Source organism: Bos indicus x Bos taurus, chromosome X (genome assembly GCF_003369695.1).
Source record: "Bos indicus x Bos taurus breed Angus x Brahman F1 hybrid chromosome X, Bos_hybrid_MaternalHap_v2.0, whole genome shotgun sequence".
NCBI lineage: Eukaryota > Metazoa > Chordata > Mammalia > Artiodactyla > Bovidae > Bos > Bos indicus x Bos taurus.
Genome location: NC_040105.1, coordinates 89,168,994 through 89,189,352, shown reverse-complemented (window position 1 = coordinate 89,189,352; position 20,359 = coordinate 89,168,994). Strand labels below are relative to the sequence as shown.

General features: G+C 38.8%; 1 protein-coding gene across 4 annotated transcripts in view; it reads right to left on the bottom strand.

Annotated features, from left to right (window-relative positions):
* MORC4 (MORC family CW-type zinc finger 4) overlaps positions 1-20,359 on the bottom strand; it is a 64,625-nt gene that overhangs the window by 22,096 nt on the left and 22,170 nt on the right. For all 4 annotated transcript variants that reach the window (XM_027533788.1, XM_027533789.1, XM_027533790.1 and 1 more), the window contains 3 exons: positions 18,334-18,453; positions 16,833-16,933; positions 5,173-5,271 (listed from right to left, as the gene is read on the bottom strand). In XM_027533788.1, the coding sequence (XP_027389589.1) occupies positions 5,173-5,271; positions 16,833-16,933; positions 18,334-18,453 (320 nt within the window). The remainder of the gene's footprint in view (positions 1-5,172; positions 5,272-16,832; positions 16,934-18,333; positions 18,454-20,359) is intronic.

The following is a 20,359-nucleotide window of genomic DNA, read 5'->3' as shown; positions in this document are numbered from 1 at the left end:
TGTTGTGATGCTTAAATATACATGCAAAGAACTTAAACCAGTGTCTGACAGGTAAGTACTAAATAATCACCATTAAACTTCCAGGAAAGGCTGTATAACATATATACACACACACTCCAGCAATATATGAACATCTGTTCCATTGCATTAATCATTTATTTCCAAGGCAAAAAAAGATATCTCATCTTAATTTGCATTTCTTTGAAAACCACGGATGTTGGACAGGAATAGAGATCTTTATTTTTATTTTTTTAATATAAATTTATTTATTTTAATTGGAGGCTAATTACTTTACAATATTGTATTGGTTTTGCCATACATCAACATGAATCTGCCACGGGTGTACACGTGTTCCCCATCCTGAAGCCCCCTCCCACCTTCCTCCCCATTCCCACCCCTCAGGGTCATCCCAGTGCACCAGCCCTAAGCACCCTGTCTCATGCATCGAACCTGGGAAAACAAAATTTTATATAAAACATTTGATGATTTCCATTTAAAAGAAATACAGTGCCTACCTCCAAATGAACTTTCAACACTCTAATCTTTGTTTTGATGGTATAATTGACTGTGTACATATTGTCACACATTCTGTCCTCTGTATTATGCTTCTTTCCTGGCTTCCTGAAGCATTTCATCCTGATCCACCATTCTGTATGTGATTTTGTGTCTTAGATTCAGTAAATTCTACATTTTTTCCTGGTATGTTGGGTTCTCTATTTCTATTCTCAAATTTCTTGATATGGTTCCAACAATGTTCATTAGAATAAAAAGAAGGGAAGTTTGCTAATATTTCTGAATGCCTACTATATCAGCCGTGAAGAGATTACCCCATGTCCAAGGTAAGAGAAACCCAAGTAATACGGTAGTTGTTGCAAGAGGGCATCAGAGGGCAGACACACTGAAACCATAATCACAGAAAACTAGTCAATCTAATAACATGGACCACAGCCTTGTCTAAGTCAACAAAACTAAGCCATGCCCTGTGGGGCCATCCAAGATGGGCGGGTCATGGTGGAGAGGTCTGACAGAATGTGGTCCACTGGAGAAGGGAATGGCAAACCACTTCAGTATTCCTGCCTTGAGAACCCCATGAACAGTATGAAAAGGCAAAATGATAGGATACTGAAAGAGGAACTCCCCAGGTCGGTAGGTGCCCAATATGCTCCTGGAGATCAGTGGAGAAATAACTCCAGAAAGAAAGAAGGGATGGAGCCAGAGCAAAAACAATACCCAGTTATGGATGTGACTGGTGATAGAAGCAAGGTCCGATGCTATAAAGAGCAATATTCCACAGGAACCTGGAATGTTCGGTCCATGAATCAAGGCAAACTGGAAGTGGTCAAACAGGAGATGGCAAGAGTGAAGGTCAACATTCTAGGAATCAGAGAACTAAAATGGACTGGAATGGGTGAATTTAACTCAGATGACCATTATATCTACTACTGTGGGCAGGAATCCCTTAGAAGAAATGGAGTAGCCATCATGGTCAACAAAAGAGTCTGAAATGCAGTACTTGGATGCAATCTCAAAAACGACAGAATGATCTCTGTTCATTTCCAAGGCAAACCATTCAATATCACAGTAATCCAAGTCTATGCCCCAAACAGTAACGCTGAAGAAGCTGAAGTTGAACGGTTCTATGAAGACCTACAAGACCTTTTAGAACTAACACCCAAAAAAGATGTCCTTTTCATTATAGGGGACTGGAAGGCAAAAGTAGAAAGTCAAGAAACACCTAGAGTAACAGGCAAATCTGGCCTTGGAATACAGAATGAAGCAAGGCAAAGGCTAATAGAGTTTTGCCAAGAGAACGCACTGGTTATAGCAAACACCCTCTTCCAACAACACAAGAGAAGACTCTACACATGGACATCACCAGATGGTCAAAACCAAGATCAGGTTGATTACATTCTTTGCAGCCAAAGATAGAGAAGCTCTATACAGTCAGCAAAAACAAGACCGGGAGCTGACTGTGGCTCAGATCATGAGCTCCTTATTGCCAAATTCAGATTGAAATGGAAGAAAGTAGGGAAAACCACTAGACCATTCAGGTATGATCTAAATCAAATCCCTTATGATTATACAGTGGAAGTGAGAAATAGATTTAAGGGACTAGATCTGATAGATAGAGTGCCTGATGAACTATGGAATGAGGTTCGTGACATTGTACAGGAGACAGGGATCAAGACCATCCCCATGGGAAAGAAATGCAAAAAAGCAAAATGGCTGTCTGGGGAGGACTTACAAATAGCTGCGAAAAGAAGGGAAGCGAAAAGCAAAGGAGAAAAGGGAAGATATAAGCATCTGAATGTAGAGTTCCAAAGAATAGCAAGAAGAGATAAGAAAGCCTTCCTCAGTGATCAATGCAAAGAAATAGAGGAAAACAGAATGGGAAAGACTAGAGAGCTCTTCAAGAAAATTAGAGATACCAAGGGAACATTTCATGCAAAGATGGGCTTGATAAAGGACAGAAATGGTATGGACCTAACAGAAGCAGAAGATATTAAGAAGAGGTGGCCAGAATACACAGAACTGTACAAAAAAGATCTTCATGACCAAGATAATTACGATGGTATGATCACTCACCTAGAGCCAGACATCCTGGAATGTGAAGTCAAGTGGGCCTTAGAAAGCATCACTACGAACAAAGCTAGTGGAGGTGATGGAATTCCAGTTGAGCTATTTCAAATTCTGAAAGATGATGCTGTGAAAGTGCTGCACTCAATATGCCAGCAAATTTGGAAAACTCAGCAGTGGCCACAGGACTGGAAAAGGTCAGTTTCCATTCCAATCCCAAAGAAAGGCAATGCCAAAGAATGCTCAAACTACTGTGCAATTGCACTCATCTCACACGCTAGTGAAGTAATGCTCAAAATTCTCCAAGCCAGGCTTCAGCAATACGTGAACCGTGAACTTCCAGATGTTCAAGCTGGTTTTAGAAAAGGCAGAGGAACCAGAGATCAAATTGCCAACATCTGGATCATCGAAAAATCAACAGAGTTCCAGAAAAACATCTATTTCTGATTTATTGACTATGCCAAAGCCTTTGACTGTGTGGATCATAATGAACTGTGGAAAATTCTGAAAGAGATGGGAATATCAGACCACCTGACCTGCCTCTTGAGAAATCTATATGCAGGTCAGGAAGCAACAGTTAGAACTGGACATGGAACAACAGACTGGTTCCAAATAGCAAAAGGAGTACGTCAAGGCTGTATATTGTCACCCTGCTTATTTAACTTATATGCAGAGTACATCATGAGAAACGCTGGGCTGGATGAAGCACAAGCTGGAATCAAGATTGCCGGGAGAAATATCAATAACCTCAGATATGCAGATGACACCACTCTTATGGCAGCAAGTGAAGAGGAACTAAAAAGCCTCTTGATGAAGGTGAAAGTGGAGAGTGAAAAAGTTGGCTTAAAACTCAACATTCAGAAGACGAAGATCATGGCATCTGGTCCCATCACTTCATGGGAAATAGATGGGGAAACAGTGGAAACAGTGTCAGACTTTATTTTTCTGGGCTCCAAAATCACTACAGATGGTGACTGCAGCCATGAAATTAAAAGACGCTTACTCCTTGGAAGGAAAGTTATGACCAACCTAGAGAGCATATTGAAAAGCAGAGACATTACTTTGGCAACAAAGGTCCGTCTAGTCAAGGCTATGGTTTTTCCAGTGGTCATGTATGGATGTGAGAGTTGGACTGTGAAGAAAGCTGAGCACCGAAGAACTGATGCTTTTGAACTGTGGTGTTGGAGAAGACTCTTGAGAGTCCCCTGGACTGCAAGGAGATCCAACCAGTCCATTCTAAAGGAGATCAGTCCTGGGTGTTCTTTGGAAGGAATGATGCTAAAGCTGAAACTCCAGGACTTTATAGCTACCTCATGCAAAGAGTTGACTCATTGGAAAAGACTCTGATGCTGGGAGGGATTGGGGGCAGGAGGAAAAGGGGACGACAGAGGATGAGATGGCTGGATGGCATCACCGACTCGATGGACGTGAGTTTGAGTGAACTCCGGGAGATGGTGATGGACAGGGAGGCCTGGTGTGCTGAGATTCATGTGGTTGCAAAGAGTCGGACACGACTGAGCGACTGAACTGAACTGAACTATATGCCAGGTACTGTGCTAAAAAGGTTAGGCCATCTAACTTAACACATTATTAACTGGGGATTTTTGTAGAAATTAACACCTGTGGCTGGTGATCTATTATGTAAGGGAATACTGATATGTCTTCAGTCAAATGTAAAGTAATTTTCCTCCAATTAAAAAATTTAAAAATATAACATTCGGGTAACAAGACATATTAATACGTCTCTGGTCAATCATGAGTTAATATACTCAGAGAGATGAAGTGACTTACTTACCTAAGCTCATTCAACTATTAAGAATCAGATTTAACAGAGAACAGACTTGTGGTTGCCAAGGTAGGGGGTGGGGTGCAGGGGGTTAGGGGAGGGAGGGAATTAGAGTTTTGGATTAGCAGAAACAAACTATTATATATAGGATGGATAAATAACAAGGTCCTACTGTACAGCACAGGGAACTATATTCAATATCCTGTTTCAACCATAATGGAAAAGAATATGAAAAAGAATATACATATGTATAACTCTGTCACTCTGCTGTAGAGAGGAAGTTAATATAACATTGTAAATCAATTATACTTCAATAAAATCTAAAAACAAACCAAAAACTAATAGACTTTTATCCATGATTTAATTTCATGATTTTTGCCTAATTATTTGGAAATAGAGAATACAACATTCATTTATTTAGGTTTTGAAGTAATATTCATAACATTTATAGATCTTATGACCTGAAAACAATTTTAATACATTAGATAATATACAGTAAAATTAAAAAGAGAAGTAGATCTAAATTTTCAACCAAGGAGTAGCTGATTCAAATGGTCATCATCTTCCATTATATTACACTGAGGACAGGATAAACTGACAATACTAAACTCGTCATATTTATGATCCAAACCACACAAGTGTTAAACCAGAAATGAAGAGGTTTAGAGAATGATGAAATTAGTACCTGTGATTTCCTGTTTTTAGTTAATTCAACTTCCTTATGTGAAAAGCATCATCTTTTCCTATTCCTTCCATTTGCCCTAGAGATGTTACCCCTGACACTTGTATATTCTAAATTTACTACTCACGGTATTGGCCTGACTATGGCTGAGGTCTCCAAATTCTCTTGGGAGGTCTTTTCCTTCCAATATGCATTGAGCTTCTGGGCAAGGGCATTTATTGTCAACCTGAAAAAAAAAAAAAAAAAAAAAGAAAGAAGCATGTCAATGCTAAGAATTTGTTGAATAATTTTGTAATCTTTAAGATGCTCCCACTTAACGGAAACCAGCCATTTAGAATATTCAGCATAGGTTTGAACATCTACACTTCAAGCAACTAGGATGGGAATCTACTGCCTTTGTAAATTATGTGTCAAAATGACAAAGTTCATAATGTTGAATAGTCACTTTGGTTGAAAAGATAAGATGGTCAGTTCAGTTCAGTTCAGTTGGTCAGTCATGTCTGACTCTTTGCAACCCCATGGACTGCAGCACACCATGCTTCCCTGTCCATCACCAACTCCCAGAGCTTGTTCAAACTCATGTCCATTGAGTCAGTGATGCCATCCAACCATCTCATCCTCTGTCGTCCCCTTTTCCTCCCACCTTCAATCTTTCCCAGCATCAGGGTCTTTTTCAATGAATCACTTCTTTGAAGCAGGTGGCCAAAGTATTGGAGTTTCAGCTTCAACATCAGTGCTTCCAAAGAACACCCAGGACTGATCTTCTTTAGAATGGACTGGTTGGATCTCCTTGCAGTCCAAGGGACTCTCAAGAGTCTTCTCCAACACCACAGTTCAAAAGCATCAATTCTTCAGTGCTCAGCTTTCTTTATAGTCCAACTCTCACAGCTACACATGACTACTGGGAAAACCATAGCTTTGACTAGATGGACCTTTGTTGGCAAAGTAATGTCTGATTTTTAATATGCTGTCTAGGTTGGTCATAGCTTTTCTTCCAAGGAGCAAGTGTCTTTTGATTTCAAGGCTGCAATCACCATCTGCAGTGATTTTGGAGCCCCTGAAAATAAAGTCTCTCACTGTTTCCACTGTTTCCCCATCTATTTGCCATGAAGTGATGGGACCAGATGCCATAATCTTAGTTTTCTGAATGTTGAGTTTTAAGCCACCTTTTTCACTCTCCTCTTTCACTTTCATCAAGAGGCTCTTTAGTTCTTCCTCGCTTCCTGCCATAAGGGTGGTGTTATCTGCATATCTGAGGTTACAAATCCTAAAAAATACTGTGTTCTCCACATTTTAGAATCACAGTGAGGGGAAATGACATTAGATACAACGACAGAAGACTACACTGCAGATTAGTAGTTGGGGAGTTATTCAACTGTCAGATCACTACACGTAAACAATTCAGGACCAAGTTCAAAGTCAGAGGATCAAATATTGCACCCTACCTATTACAAATCAAACAGTAACTTAAAACACGTCTATATAGTTCTTCTTTATCCAAATGCTGATCATAGCAGTTACAGCAGCAATAGGTAACAAAGTCCCCTTTAACCTTCTATGACACAGCTGTTAGTAGAGGCTATGCCCCAATTATGGCTCTTGCCCTTTCTCCTTTATCTCTCTTCTTAAGTGAACAGCAGCAGGCCCAGGGTAAAACAGTATGATGTGTAGAAAATCTGAATTTTACTTTGAAAAACTGGCAATTTCTAGTGACTAATTTCTGTTTAATTTTACAATTCAGGATTACAACTTAATGTACAGCTGTGCATACATACTTGAAATACTACAAATTTAGCATTTTTAAAAAATCTCTTGACTCCTCAGATAACTCCCCAAAGATTCTGTAGACCTTTCCTTAAGAGGAATTCTTCCTTAACTCCACCTTGCTCATATTAGATTCTGACTACACAGAGAAGATTAAATGAACTTTCTTATAAACTCTTATTCCCTCCTCTGACCTACCAGCACACTGACCTCTATGTTTATATTCTTTCCTGAAGTTACAGATGAAGAATTATTTCTTGCTTTCTATTAAAGTTTTATTTAAAATCTACTTTTTAAAAAAGATTACAGGGGCTTCCTTTGGTGGTCTAGTGGTTAAGAATCTGCCTGCCAATGCAGAGGACACCAGTTCGATCCCTGGTCTGGGAAGATCCCACATGCTGAGGAGCAACTAAGCCCATGCACCACAACTACTGAGCTCATATGCTGCAACTACTGAAGCCCACATGCCTAGAGCCTTTGCTCCACATCAAGAGAAGCCACTGCAATGAGAAGCCTACGCACTGCAATGGCAAATGAAGCGTAGCCCCTGCTCACTGCAGCTAGAGAAGACCCACGCAGCAATGAAGACCAAGCATGGTCAAAATTAAAAAATAGTTAAATAAATAAAAAAGACTGCATGGGATTCTGGAAAGCTGGTGGAGTAGGAGGCAGGAATCTGTCTTTCCAAAAAGACAATATTTACACTGGCTGCTGCTGCTGCTGCTGCTAAGTCGCTTCAGTCGTGTCCGACTCTGTGCGACCCCATAGACGGCAGCCCACCAGGCTCCCCCGTCCCTGGGATTCTTCAGGCAAGAACACTGGAGTGGGTTGCCATTTCCTTTTCCAATGCATGAAAGTGAAAAGTGAAAGTGAAGTCGCTCAGTTGTGTCCAACTCTTCGTGACCCCATGGACTGCAGCCCACCAAGCTCCTCCGTCCATGGGATTTTCCAGGCAAGAGTACTGGAGTGGGGTGCCATCGCCTTCTCCGTTACACTGGCAGAACCTGTCTAATGTAACCATTTGGAATTTTGGAGTCTATCGAATGCTTATAATTTCCAGGGGAATGCTTGGATGACAAATTGGGAAATCTCAGCTTTTAGCACAGTAGTAGTTACCCATCTCCTACCCTAGCCCCATGGCAGATGGCTATGCACACATTTCAAAAGTAGCTTGCAGGAACCAGGATAGGCAAAAAGGACCTCTCCCTCCAAATATTGGGGATCTGTGCTCTGATCTCTGTTTGCTGCTTCTGCTCACAGCATCATGTAACCCCATAGTAACCCCAAAGAAAATAGCTATAAATATATACAAAAGGAAATGAGAAGAATTCAAATGTTTCACTTCAAAAAAATCAACTAAACATAAAAGGTGACAGTAATACAGGAAATGAAGGACAAAATATAAGATGTATAGAAAACAAACAGCAAAATGACAGACATCCTTTCTTATCAGTAATTACTTTAAATGTAAATGGATTAAACTCTCCATCAGAAGACAGAGATGGGTGAAATGGGTTTTAACAAAAAGGCCAAAATATATGCTCTCTATGTGAGACTAATTTTACATACAAAGACACACAGTGAAAATGAAGGGATAGAAAAGGATATTCCCTGTAAATAATACCCAAAAGAGAGCAAGGGTAGCTAGCTATTTAATATAAGTATCAGACAAAATAGACTATAAATTGTAAGAGCTAAAACACTGAAGCAACCTGTGTCCACCGATAAATGAATGAATAAGCAAAGTATAGTACATACAAACAGAAGAATATTAAAAAAGGAAACTCAGCCTTTAAAAAGTAAATTCTGACATATGTACAACATAGATGCAACTTAAGGACATTATGTTAAGTGAAATAAGTCACAAAATGAGAAATACTGTGTGATTCCACTTACATGAGGTACTTAGCATAGTCAAATTCATAGAGACAGAAAGCAGAATGGTGGGAATGAGGAGTTATTGTTTAATAGGTACAGAATTTCAGTTTTGCTAGATGAAAATAGTTCTGCAGATGATGGTGGTTGTATGGTAAGGGAGTTAGAGAAGGCGAGGTTCGGAAAAAGAATGAGACCAGCACTTTACAGGAACAGATCACCTTTAATGAGGCCAGAAGGGGCAGCAGTCAGATTAGTGAGCTGCTGCACTAACCCAAGAACAGAGTAAGTATATATAGGCACGTATGTGGAAATCTACTGTCTTACGGGGGCCTGTTCTTCTCCAAGGTTGTTTGGAGTAGTTATCTCTTAAATGGCTGGGGCAAGGAATTCTGGAGATCAGCCAGAGGCTGGACCGGCTGGGAGATGGACATAATCAACCTTAATGTCCATTTTTTTTTCCTTCGGGTGAGAGAGTTCTTTGTTTTGCATAGAATGGTGGGGAGGACCCAGAGGGGAGTTTTAACTCCAGGCTATTTTGAGCCATGTAACTTTCCTTCAGTGGTGATGGTTGCATAACAATATGAATGTACTTAATACCGCCAAAATGCACATTTAAAAATGGTTATGATGGTAATGTTATGTGTATTTTACCACAATTAAAAAAAGGAAAAAAAGGAAATAGATTATGTGGTCATTAGGGGTTGAAGAGGAGGGGAAATGAGGAGTGACTGCTAATGGACAAATGTTTCTTTTTGAGATGACGAAAATGCTTTAGAATTAGATAGTGGTGATGGTTGTACGGACTTCCCTGGCAGCTCAGACAGCAAAGCGTCTGCCTATGACGCGGGAGACCTGGGTTCGATCCCTGGGTCAGGGAAGATCCCCTGGAGAAGGAAATGGCAAGCCACTCCAGTGTTCTTGCCTGGAGAATCCCATGGATGGAGGGGCCTGGTGGGCTCTAGTCCACATACTTTGTGAATATACCAAAACCAACAAAGTAGTCATTTTTTAAATGGTGACATTTATGGTACAGAGTAAAATTTATCTTTTTAATGTGTAGTTCTATAAGTTTTAACAAAGGCACATGGTCGTGTAAATATTAATACCAGCTCAATCAAAACACCATTATCATAAATTTTGAAACTCCATTCCTTCTTGCAAAAACCTGGTTTGATTCCACTGTTCTATTAATCTCTTTCCTTTCACTTCCCCAATCCTGGTATATGTGGTCTATACCCACTATCTTCTCTTCATACTCCTGTCTTAATCCCCTACAATCTAACTATTGCCATTACACGAAATTGTTCCTTTTCCCAATCTCATTATTCTATCTGACAATATCTACTAAATTTGAGATTTTAAAGTGACCTTTGAATCTTCCTCTCCTTTATTTTCCTTATCCCATTATTAATATATCACCAAATTTTAAAATCTTTTTTTCATAGTATCTGTCATATATTTTGGAGAAGGAAATGGCAACCCACTCCGGTGTTCTTGCCTGGAGAATCCCAGGGATGGGGGAATCTGGTGGGCTTCCATCTATGGGGTCGCACAGAGTCGGACATGACTGAAGCGACTTAGCAGCAGTCATATATTTCCTTTTTCACAGCAGTCTTATTTCAGACCTTCACCTCACATCTAGATTATTCAAATAGTATGTACTTCTTTTTAACCTATCCTGCACCTTGTTTCCAGGTTTATCAGTTGATATAATTCATGTAAAGCACTTTATAAGCCATAGAGCAGTATATAAGTATTATATTCTTAAGACACAATTATTTCAAGTCACCCCTCTATTCAAGAATAAACAATGAATTCTCATTGCCTAAAGTATCAACTACTCTAGCCAATGTCCCTCTAAGACAGAAGTTCTCCAACTGTCTCGGTTCATGGTACCTGTAGTGTCTCAAGTTTTTCACGGCACCCTTAGGTCTCAAGAAATATGTACTAGTTGCATTTACTCTTAAACAGTTATGTACAAATAATAAGTATGGACTAAAATGTAGTGTCCACCTGAAAATATATATATTAAAATATTTCTATTTCAATCTTAAATAGCCACAATTACGTATAATGGAATGGGTATGCCTATTGGATATCAAACAATTGTTCAAACCTTGGAATCAAGTTGGACACAACATCCCTAATTTCTTATTCAACACTGATTTTTTTGTGTATTGCTTGCTTTTTATCACAGTAATCACAAAAAATCCAGATTCACAAAGATACAATGGAATCAAAAGTAATTAAATATTTTTATACCTAGAAGTGTGGTGTTAGCATAACAAATACCTAAAAATGTAGAAGTGGTTTGGAATTGGGCAGTGGGGCAGAGGCTGGAAGAATTTGAAGAACATTACACAAATTGCCTGGATTGCCTTGAATAGACGGTAGAAATATGGATGTTAAACACTCCACTGGTAGGGCGCTCAGAAGTGCAGATCATGGTAGAAAAAAACACAAACTTCCTCAGAGTATATCTAAGTCACTGGGAACAGATTGTTAGTAGAATGATGGATGTTAAAATTGTTGCTGGTAAAGGCTCAGAAGGATATTAGCAACATGTTATTAGAAAACTTGTTATGTAGTGGCAGAAAGCTTAGCAGAATTGGATCCAAGACAAGGTGGAAAGCAGAACTCCTAAATGACAAAACTGGACATTTAGTTGAGGAGATTTCCAAGCAAGGTGCTAAAATTATGGTCTAGTGGCTGCTTCGGAGAAGGCAATGGCACCCCATTCCAGGACTCTTGCCTGGAAAATCCCATGGATGGAGGGGCCTGGTAGGCTGCAGTCCATGGGGTCGCTAGGAGTTGGACATGACTGAGTGACTTCACTTTCACTTTTCACTTTCATGCATTGGAGAGGGAAATGGCAACCCACTCCAGTGTTCTTGCCTGGAGAATCCCAGGGACGGGGGAGCCTAGTGGGCTGCTGTCTATGGGGTTGCACAGAGTCAGACACGACTGAAGCGACTTAGCAGCAGCAGCAGCAGTGGCTGCTTGCTTACATAAAATGTGAGAAGAAAGAAATAAACTGAGGGAAGAACTGTTCAATAAAAAAGGAACCAGGACTTAATGATTTTGGAAAGTCTCAGTTTATTCAGATTGCAAAAGATGCTAAAATGTAAATCCAAGACAGTGGCTGGACAACCTTTTGCTAATATCTTAGGAAGATCAAAAGGTCAAAGCACTCAGTCATACAAAAAGTTCTCTGAAAAGACTGAACATATTAGATCTCTACCACCATCTCAGCAGAAGAATAGAAATAGGACTATCTAAGAAAGATCTGTCAAGAATCTCTTGTCTGAATGAGTATCCATGATATATACCTGAGACCCACAAGGTTCTTGAGAATGGTACATTATCATGTCAATGTATGGCAAAAACGACTACAATATTGTAAAGTAATTAGCCTCCAATTAACATAAATAAATTTAAAAAACCCTGCTAAATTGGCCTGAAAGGGACAGAGAGAGTGTGAAGAAGGTTGTTGGACCCCCAAAACTCTACAGTCAAGAAACAAGTTGAAACAAGATGAAACTACTCAGCTACAAATACACGCTTGTGTGTGTGTTTGTGTTCAGTTGCATCCAACTCTTTTGTGACCCCATGGACTATAGCCCACTAGGCCCCTCTGTCCATGGGGATTTTGCAGGCAAGAATACTGGAGTGGATTGCCATTTCCTCCTCCAGGGAACCTTCCTGACCCAGGAATTGAATCCATGTCTCCTGCATTGGCAGGTGGATTCTTCATCACTGAGCCTCCTGGGAAACACACATAAATACATGCTATCCTTCAAGAAAAAGGAAAGTCGAGTCTGCGGGTGGAGCCATGAGGACAGAATAGAGCCTTAAATCCAAAGGGTGGAGCTGAAAGCCCCAGAAGAGTATTTCCAGGCCTTGAAATTTAATGAAGTTAGCTTGCCTGGATTCGTTTTTCTGTCAAATTTTCTCCCTGTTTGAACTGGAACATCTCTAATTGGTATCCTATGCCTGTCCCACCATTGTATTTTGGAAGCAAAATATAAAAAAATTTTAAAAAGACACACACCTGCATATGGAGAGGAATTTTACCCCAAGATGCATCAGACTCAGTATCATTCATACTTCATTTAGATGAGATTTGGGAACTGTGAGTTGAGGACATTAAAAACTTAGACTAAGTTGCTCTAAGAGTTGAGACTTTGGGGGATGCTGGGATGGGACAGATGTATTTTGCATGTGTGATGTAAGTGGATCTTAGGAGGCCAGAGAGCAGATTGTCATAGCATAATAATGGTCCTTCAAAGATGTCTATGTCCTAATCCCTGAAACCTGTGAATATATCAGGTTACATTTCAAGGGGGAAATCAAGTTGCAGGTGGCATTTAAGGTTACTCATCAGCTGACCTTAAGACAGGGAGATTATCTTGAATTACCAACACAGTCATAAGGGTCCTTAAAAGTGGAAGAGTGAGGCAGAAGAGTCAGAATCAAATGAGATGTGATGACAGAAGCAAGGTCATCAGAGTGATATGATATGAGGACCCAACCCATCATTGATGGCTTTGAATGTGGATGGAGGAAGAGGGCCATGGGCCAAGGAATGCTGGCAGACTCTAAAAGCTTGAAAAGCCAACAAAATAGATTCACCCCTAGAGCCTCCAGAAATAAATGCAGCTTTGCCAACACCTTGATTTTAGCCCAGTGAGATCTGAGATGGACTTCTAACCTACAGAACTCTAAGCCAATAAATCAGTGTTGTCTTAAGGCGCTAAGTTTGTGGTAATTTGTTATGACAGCAACTGAAAACAATTTCTACTGCTTATAGGCAAGAGTCAAGTACCACTGTACTCCCCTCAAAAATTTTAAATATCCCATGGCTCCCCTGTGACTTCATTATGTGCAGCTTGGCACACAGTTTGGGAAGTGGGGCTTTAGGAAAGGGGTCAACAAACTACAACCTGTGGGCCAAATCCAGGCTGCTGCCTGTTTTCATAAACAAAACTGTACTGAACACAGACATGTTCATTCCTTTACTTACGTCTGTGGCTGTGTTCGTACTACAGCAGAATCGAGTACTTTCATACTACAGCACAACTGAGTAGTAGTGACAGAGCCCACACCACCTATAAAGCTAAAACTATTTACTTCCCGGCTCTTCACAGAAAGATTTGCCAATCCCTGCTTTAGGATAGGGCCCTATGTTATTCTTCCCATTCCGAGTTTCTGTCATTGCCTGATTTAGCTCCTGCTATAATTTCATCCTGGAATTCCCCTCCATCCCTTTTTTAAACGCTGTATCTTTAAGGCAAATCTTAAGTCACACTGTTTACTTAAAACCTTCCATATCTGTTCTATCAGCAAATGTTTCCTGTACCATACCACTTAGTTCCAAATAATCAAACAGTTTATTGCTCCGTTTCATGTTGGTAACAATCCGTCATTACAATTAGACCGTGAGCTCCTCAAAGACAGCAACTGTGTCTCGAATATCTCTGGAAAATTCCACAAAACCTAGCCACTGTGCCATGCACCAGTGAGGTGCTCAGTTAGTATGTGTTGATTGCATTTCTTAAGCTGAAATTCACTCTAAAAATGTTGTAAGTTTGAGCCCTGGTAGTTGCAGCTGAAATTTGATACCCACAACTATTAAAAGTGATATTACAAGTGATTTATTTGTAGACATTCCAGCAGTGTGATGGCTGAAACCTCTTTTAGCAGTTTTGAAATCTATAATAAATACTCTTAGGATGAGTTTGTGATGGCAGACAATCTTCTCTAATCACCCTCTCAAATTCCCTCATATATTAACAAAACACTTTTTTCAGTGAATATAAAACAGAATGGAAAGGGAAATGATGTCAGAATTGGGGTGAGTTACACAAATTTCTCATCCTCAGAAGACTCTGTATGCAGGATAGTATACTAGTTTTCTGTTTTTAATAAAATGTGCAGCAGATATTAAGCTACTTAAGCCGGAAGTCCCATATATTTAACTGAATAAACCTACTCTCTATGGAATACCTCCATTTGGATTCCCCTGCCATCACCTAAAACTCATCATACTGAAATGAAACATCACAAACCAAGAGTCTAATACCTCTAAAATTTAAAAGGTAGATGCAGGGGTGGCAGAGACGGCATAGGAGGATGTTACATAGCTTTAGTATCTAACATTTGGATTTCACAAATCTCAACTATTTGGTTAATCACCAGAAATTCACTACTCCTTTCACTCAAGAGAAATAGAATGACTCGGCTCTGGACTTTTGCCAAACTGATGTCATTCCTAAATTTTCATTCTTGTGAGTCAAGTCCGAATCAAAGATCTCCATTATGGGCCAGACTCATGTTTAAAAGACTATTTTACTTAAATTAAGGGCAGACAGTTATCATAATCACTGAGTAGCCCTAGGGACCAAGAACCAATTACCCTGAAATTAATCTGAGGTTGTCATCCAAATAGTTATCAGTCTGTCAAATATTAAACCTAAAATTCTTATGGTTTTGTATAAATTAAGGCACAACATTTAACTAATTTTATTATAGTTTGGACACAAAACAAAAAAAGATTTGGGGAATTACTTTCCCTCCACTCTAACAAAAGATTTGCTGCTGAGATTTCAAGGAAAACAACACCAAAAGTCCTCACGCCTTCTTTCTCCATACTCCCAGAACACCCTTTGCCCTTTCACATACTTTCCTCTGCTTAGAATGTCCTCTCCCCGCTTTGTTCACCTAGCAAACTCCAACTTTTCCTTGAAGTTTCAGCTCAAATGTATTCTGCTTTGTGAAGCGTTCCTTGACTCCTTTAGGCTTTATTTAAAGCTGCTTCCCATTTGGCATACAACCCTCATTAATACAATTATTTTATAGGTATTTCACTTTCTTATTTACATACAGGGGCTTCCCAGGTAGTGCCAGTGGTAAAGAACCCACCTGCCAATGCAGGAGAAATAAAAGATGCTGGTTCAATCCCTGGGTTGGGAAGATCCCCTGGAGGAGGAAATGGCAACCCACTCCAGGATTCTTGCCTGGAAAATCCCATGGACAGAGAAACCTGGCGGGCTACAGTCCATGGGGTCACAAAGAGTCGGACACGACTAAATGCTGTGTGTGTGACTTAACACACACACAGCATTTACATATATCTCATCCCCACTCTAGTGTTCTTGCCTGGAGAATCCCAGGGACGGGGGTGCCAGGTGAGCTGCCGTCTCTGGGGTCGCACAGAGTCGGACACGACTGAAGCGACTCAGCAGCAGCAGCAGCAGCATCCCATTTGTTCATAGGCATCTAGGATTCTTAACTTTCATTCTTATGTCCGTAATGGCAGAGGGGATATCTCATAATACTTGATGAAAGAAGAATGTATGATCTATCCCTCCCTACAAGTTTTAAAACAAACTATTATACTCTGGCTTTAACAACTCCTTTGTCTCCTAAAAATAAATGAATGAAATACATAATGGTATTTGTAGCAACATGGTTGGACCTAGAGAGTGTCATACTGAGTGAAGTCAGACAGAGAAGAAATAGCATATGATACCCTTTATATGTGGAATCTAAAAAGAAATGATACAAATGAACTTACAAAACAGAAACAGACTCACAGACTTATGGTTGCTTGGGGAAAGGATCGGGGGGAAGAGATAAGTTACGGAGTTTGAGATGGGCATGTACACACTGCTATATTTAAAATGGATAATCAACAAGGAACTACTGTATAGCCCATGGAACTCTGCTCAATGTTATGTGGCAGCCTGGATGTGAGTGGGGTTTGGGGGAGAATGGATACATGAATATATATGGCTGAGTCCCTTTCCTGTTCACCTAAAATTATCACATTTTTTGTTAATCAGCTATTTCCCAATACAAAATAAAAAGTTTTTAAAAACTGTTTCACCATAAGTATTTTACTAAATAATCCCTATACTCTTTCCATAATTTTTAAAGTTTATTTCAATTGGGCTCCATACATCATGCATCAGTGAGGTTTAATTTAAAAATCAAATCATTTTATTTATAATCTTAGAAAATAGATTTGAAGGAATTCTCAGTTAACTTACCTGGCTGGTTTTAAGAGATGATTTTAGAGTTTTCAGAGAATAGAATCATATCTGAACAAACCATTAGAAACACCTCAGGTTGGGAGTGACTCACCGGTACTCCTTGGTGTATTCAAAGTCTTGTTTATTGTAGGCAGGTTTTAAGAAATTGCACTCAATGACTCCAATTACTCCCACACCTTCTCCATGAGTTGGCTTAGAAGAAAAATAGTAATTTCAACACTTACATTAATGTTGACTGCCTAGAGGCACTTCCTTTTGATTCCAAACAATAACAGAAAGGTTATATAACATTCACGGGCAAGGAAAGGCCAGTAATATCTAGAGAAACACTGGGAATTTACTCTAATAGACTGCAAATATTACAATGAATTGGAACCTATGCCAAATTTTAGGGCAGAGATTTTCAAACTGTGATCCATAGATTCCCTAGGATTTTCCAGGAAAACTCTACTTCACCCATGCTACTTCAAGGCACTTTCATCTGTTTTATATTAAGGGATTGCCATAAGATTCCATTTGAACAAAGAATGATAATACTAAAAAAAAAAATTAAGGTTATATACTCCTGTTCTAAGGAACTAAAACCAAACTCCATCTGAAAAAAATTAAGGATGCTATGTAATCATCACACTCTATTAAAATAAAACAATGTTTATATATGTAAGGCCACAAACAACTGTGAAAGAGTCACACCTGTAGTGATTAATTACAAGTTGATACGAAAGATTTTTGGACTTAAAATCATTTTTGTATTCTTTAATGGAAGGAACTGAGTCAAAGTGTAATTAGACTGGCACACAAACAAGTTGTATAAAGATGATACAACAATGAAAAGAAATACAGGCTGCAAACTAGCTCTCCTGGGTCGTATGTAAAACCTTGTCCTACTGTGTAACATAAAGCAGCTTATCATCCTTTGTGCATTAGCAATCTTATCTATAAAATAGGGATGAATGAGATACTTATGGATGTTACCACTTTAAGTTGTCATTAAAACTTGAAGATGATGGTAATATTTCTATACTTCAATTATAAAGCACTTTTGTATGATTTATTCCATTTAAATCTCTCAACTCTGTAAACTCTAAGGTAGGTAGAGCAAGTAAAACTACTATTGTTTCCATTTTACAGGTAAGAAAATTGAGCCGCAGGGAAATTAAACAATGTAGCCAAGGTTACATGGCTTTTAGTTGGAAAAACTGGGACTCAAATCCTGGTCATCAAACACTAAATTTTATGCACCTTCCACTTTGCCTTATTGTCTCCACAAGAAAATGGAAAGCGCTACCTCAAACATTAGTAAACTTATACACGTGGCAGAGTTGCTGGTGCTCTCATTCTACCTCTTATTAACAGTGACCTAAAAAATGCATTCAGTAAAGCTCCTGGGTTAACATTTATGAAGAATGATAAGTAGAAAGAGCTTCTGAACATAAGACAGCTCACTGGTAACACAGAATTCCATGATCAGATTTAACTACCATCTCAAGGTGGCAGTAAAAAGCTATTCATTAGTTTATCACTTTTGCAAAATTTAAATCCTCTTCCTACTCTTTTCAGCCTTCTATGACAAAGAAACATTAACTACTCACCTTTACCTGGCACCCCACCTTCTCAAAAGACTTTATGAGGCGGTTGTTGTGATACATCATTACTCCAAACTGGTTATTATCCTTGCAAGAGAACCCAAAAGTTATTTTCACCTGCTTATTCTGAGAAGAAAATCATTAAGGAGACAAACACCAGAGGCTTTAGCACACAAAATTTTGCATTATATTATAGCAAAAAAACATCAACCACCAGTGTATATGAACTGGTACAAACTTTTTACAAAGCATTTTAAAAATCTGTATCAACAGCTTTAAAAATATTCTTAACCTTTGACCACGTAATTCTATTTCAGGAATTTATACTACAGAAATAGTGAGAGAAGACCATAAAGGTTTATGAGTTATAGAGATTTATCAATGATTTATAACAGCTTAAAAAACAAATAATTTATATGTTTGACAATAAGGGAATGACTAAATAAATGTTAGTGTAGCCACATGGTCTGTTACACAGTTCTTAAAATTATGCCCTTAAAAAATATTTGGGAATATTAGGAAATGTTCAGAATATAATAAGTATCACTGAAAAATATGTACTATAAATATATGCATAAAAAGACTATAAGAAAATATATCAAAGTATCATCAGTGATCTAAAAATTCATAAAACACAAAACATTACCTAACCTTTGCTAACTGCCTAATTTACTACTAAATACATGGCACAACACAATTAAAAGCAATAAGGCATGTCCAGCTAGTCATACAAAACACAATGAAAGCAAAAGCACAAGGAACAAAATCACTTTCAAAAGTAAAGGACAATAATTCTGCTGGAAGGCACACTAATCCTGTTGTAATCTATTTCATGGGAAGAAGTTAACAAGCTTGAATAAATGAAACAAAGAGAACTAATTATACATAAACATGAATAATTATGAATTTTTAGCAAGTCCTATTTGATTTAAAAATCAAGGTAAGGGAGTGAGAAAGATAAAGGGGAGAGAAAGAAACTGAGATTTTCATTAAAACAAATACTAAAAGAAATCTTCATGTCTAAATGAGTTAAAATTTTTGTTACTTTTTCAAAAACTGATCTCCATTATCATCTCTAAGTAACAAGCTACTTGCATCAAATCCATGTGATAAATGGACCAGATATGATATGAAGACATGACATAAGTGATACATAACACAGTAATATTTGGCTCACAACATCTCATGTTCTGGTCTCCAGAAGCCCAAATCAAACCACAAGTAAGACCCCATTCCAATGCAAAAACGAAATAGGGCAAAACTGCCCAAAACAAAAAACCAAAATTCTATACCACAAAATTAACACTTTAAAGATAAAGACTGTCAAATTGTTTCCGTTATACACTTTTAAACTCTAAATTATGATGTGGGAGTACACTGGAGTAGGAGGTTCCCAAATTATTATGAGGGGAAAGCACAAGAGGGGAGAAGAAGCCTTTGATAACAGGAATAAATAAGTTAGCATCAGTATCTTTTCCCTCAGTGACCTTTAGAGAAATTTTATTAGAAATTACATTTTACTCATAAAAAGCCTCTTGATGAAGGTGAAAGAGGAGAGTGAAAAAGTTGGCTTAAAGCTCAACATTCAGAAAATGAAGATCATGGCATCTGGTCTCATCACTTCACAGGAAATAGATGGGGAAACAGTGTCAGACTTTATTTTTGGGGGCTCCAAAATCACTGCAGATGGTGACTGCAGCCATGAAATTAAAAGACGCTTACTCCTTGGAAGAAAAGTTATGACCAACCTAGATAGCATATTCAAAAGCAGAGACATTGCTTTGCCAACAAAGGTCCGTCTAGTCAACGCTATAGTTTTTCCAGCGGTCATGCATGGATGTGAGAGTTGGACTGTGAAGAAGGCTGAGCACTGAAGAATTGATGCTTTTGAACTGTGGTGTTGGAGAAGAGTCCCTTGGACTGCAAGGAGATCCAACCAGTCCATTCTAAAGGAGATCAGCCCTGGGATTTCTCTGGAAGGAATGATGCTAAAGCTGAAACTCCAGTACTTTGGCCACCTCATGCGAAGAGT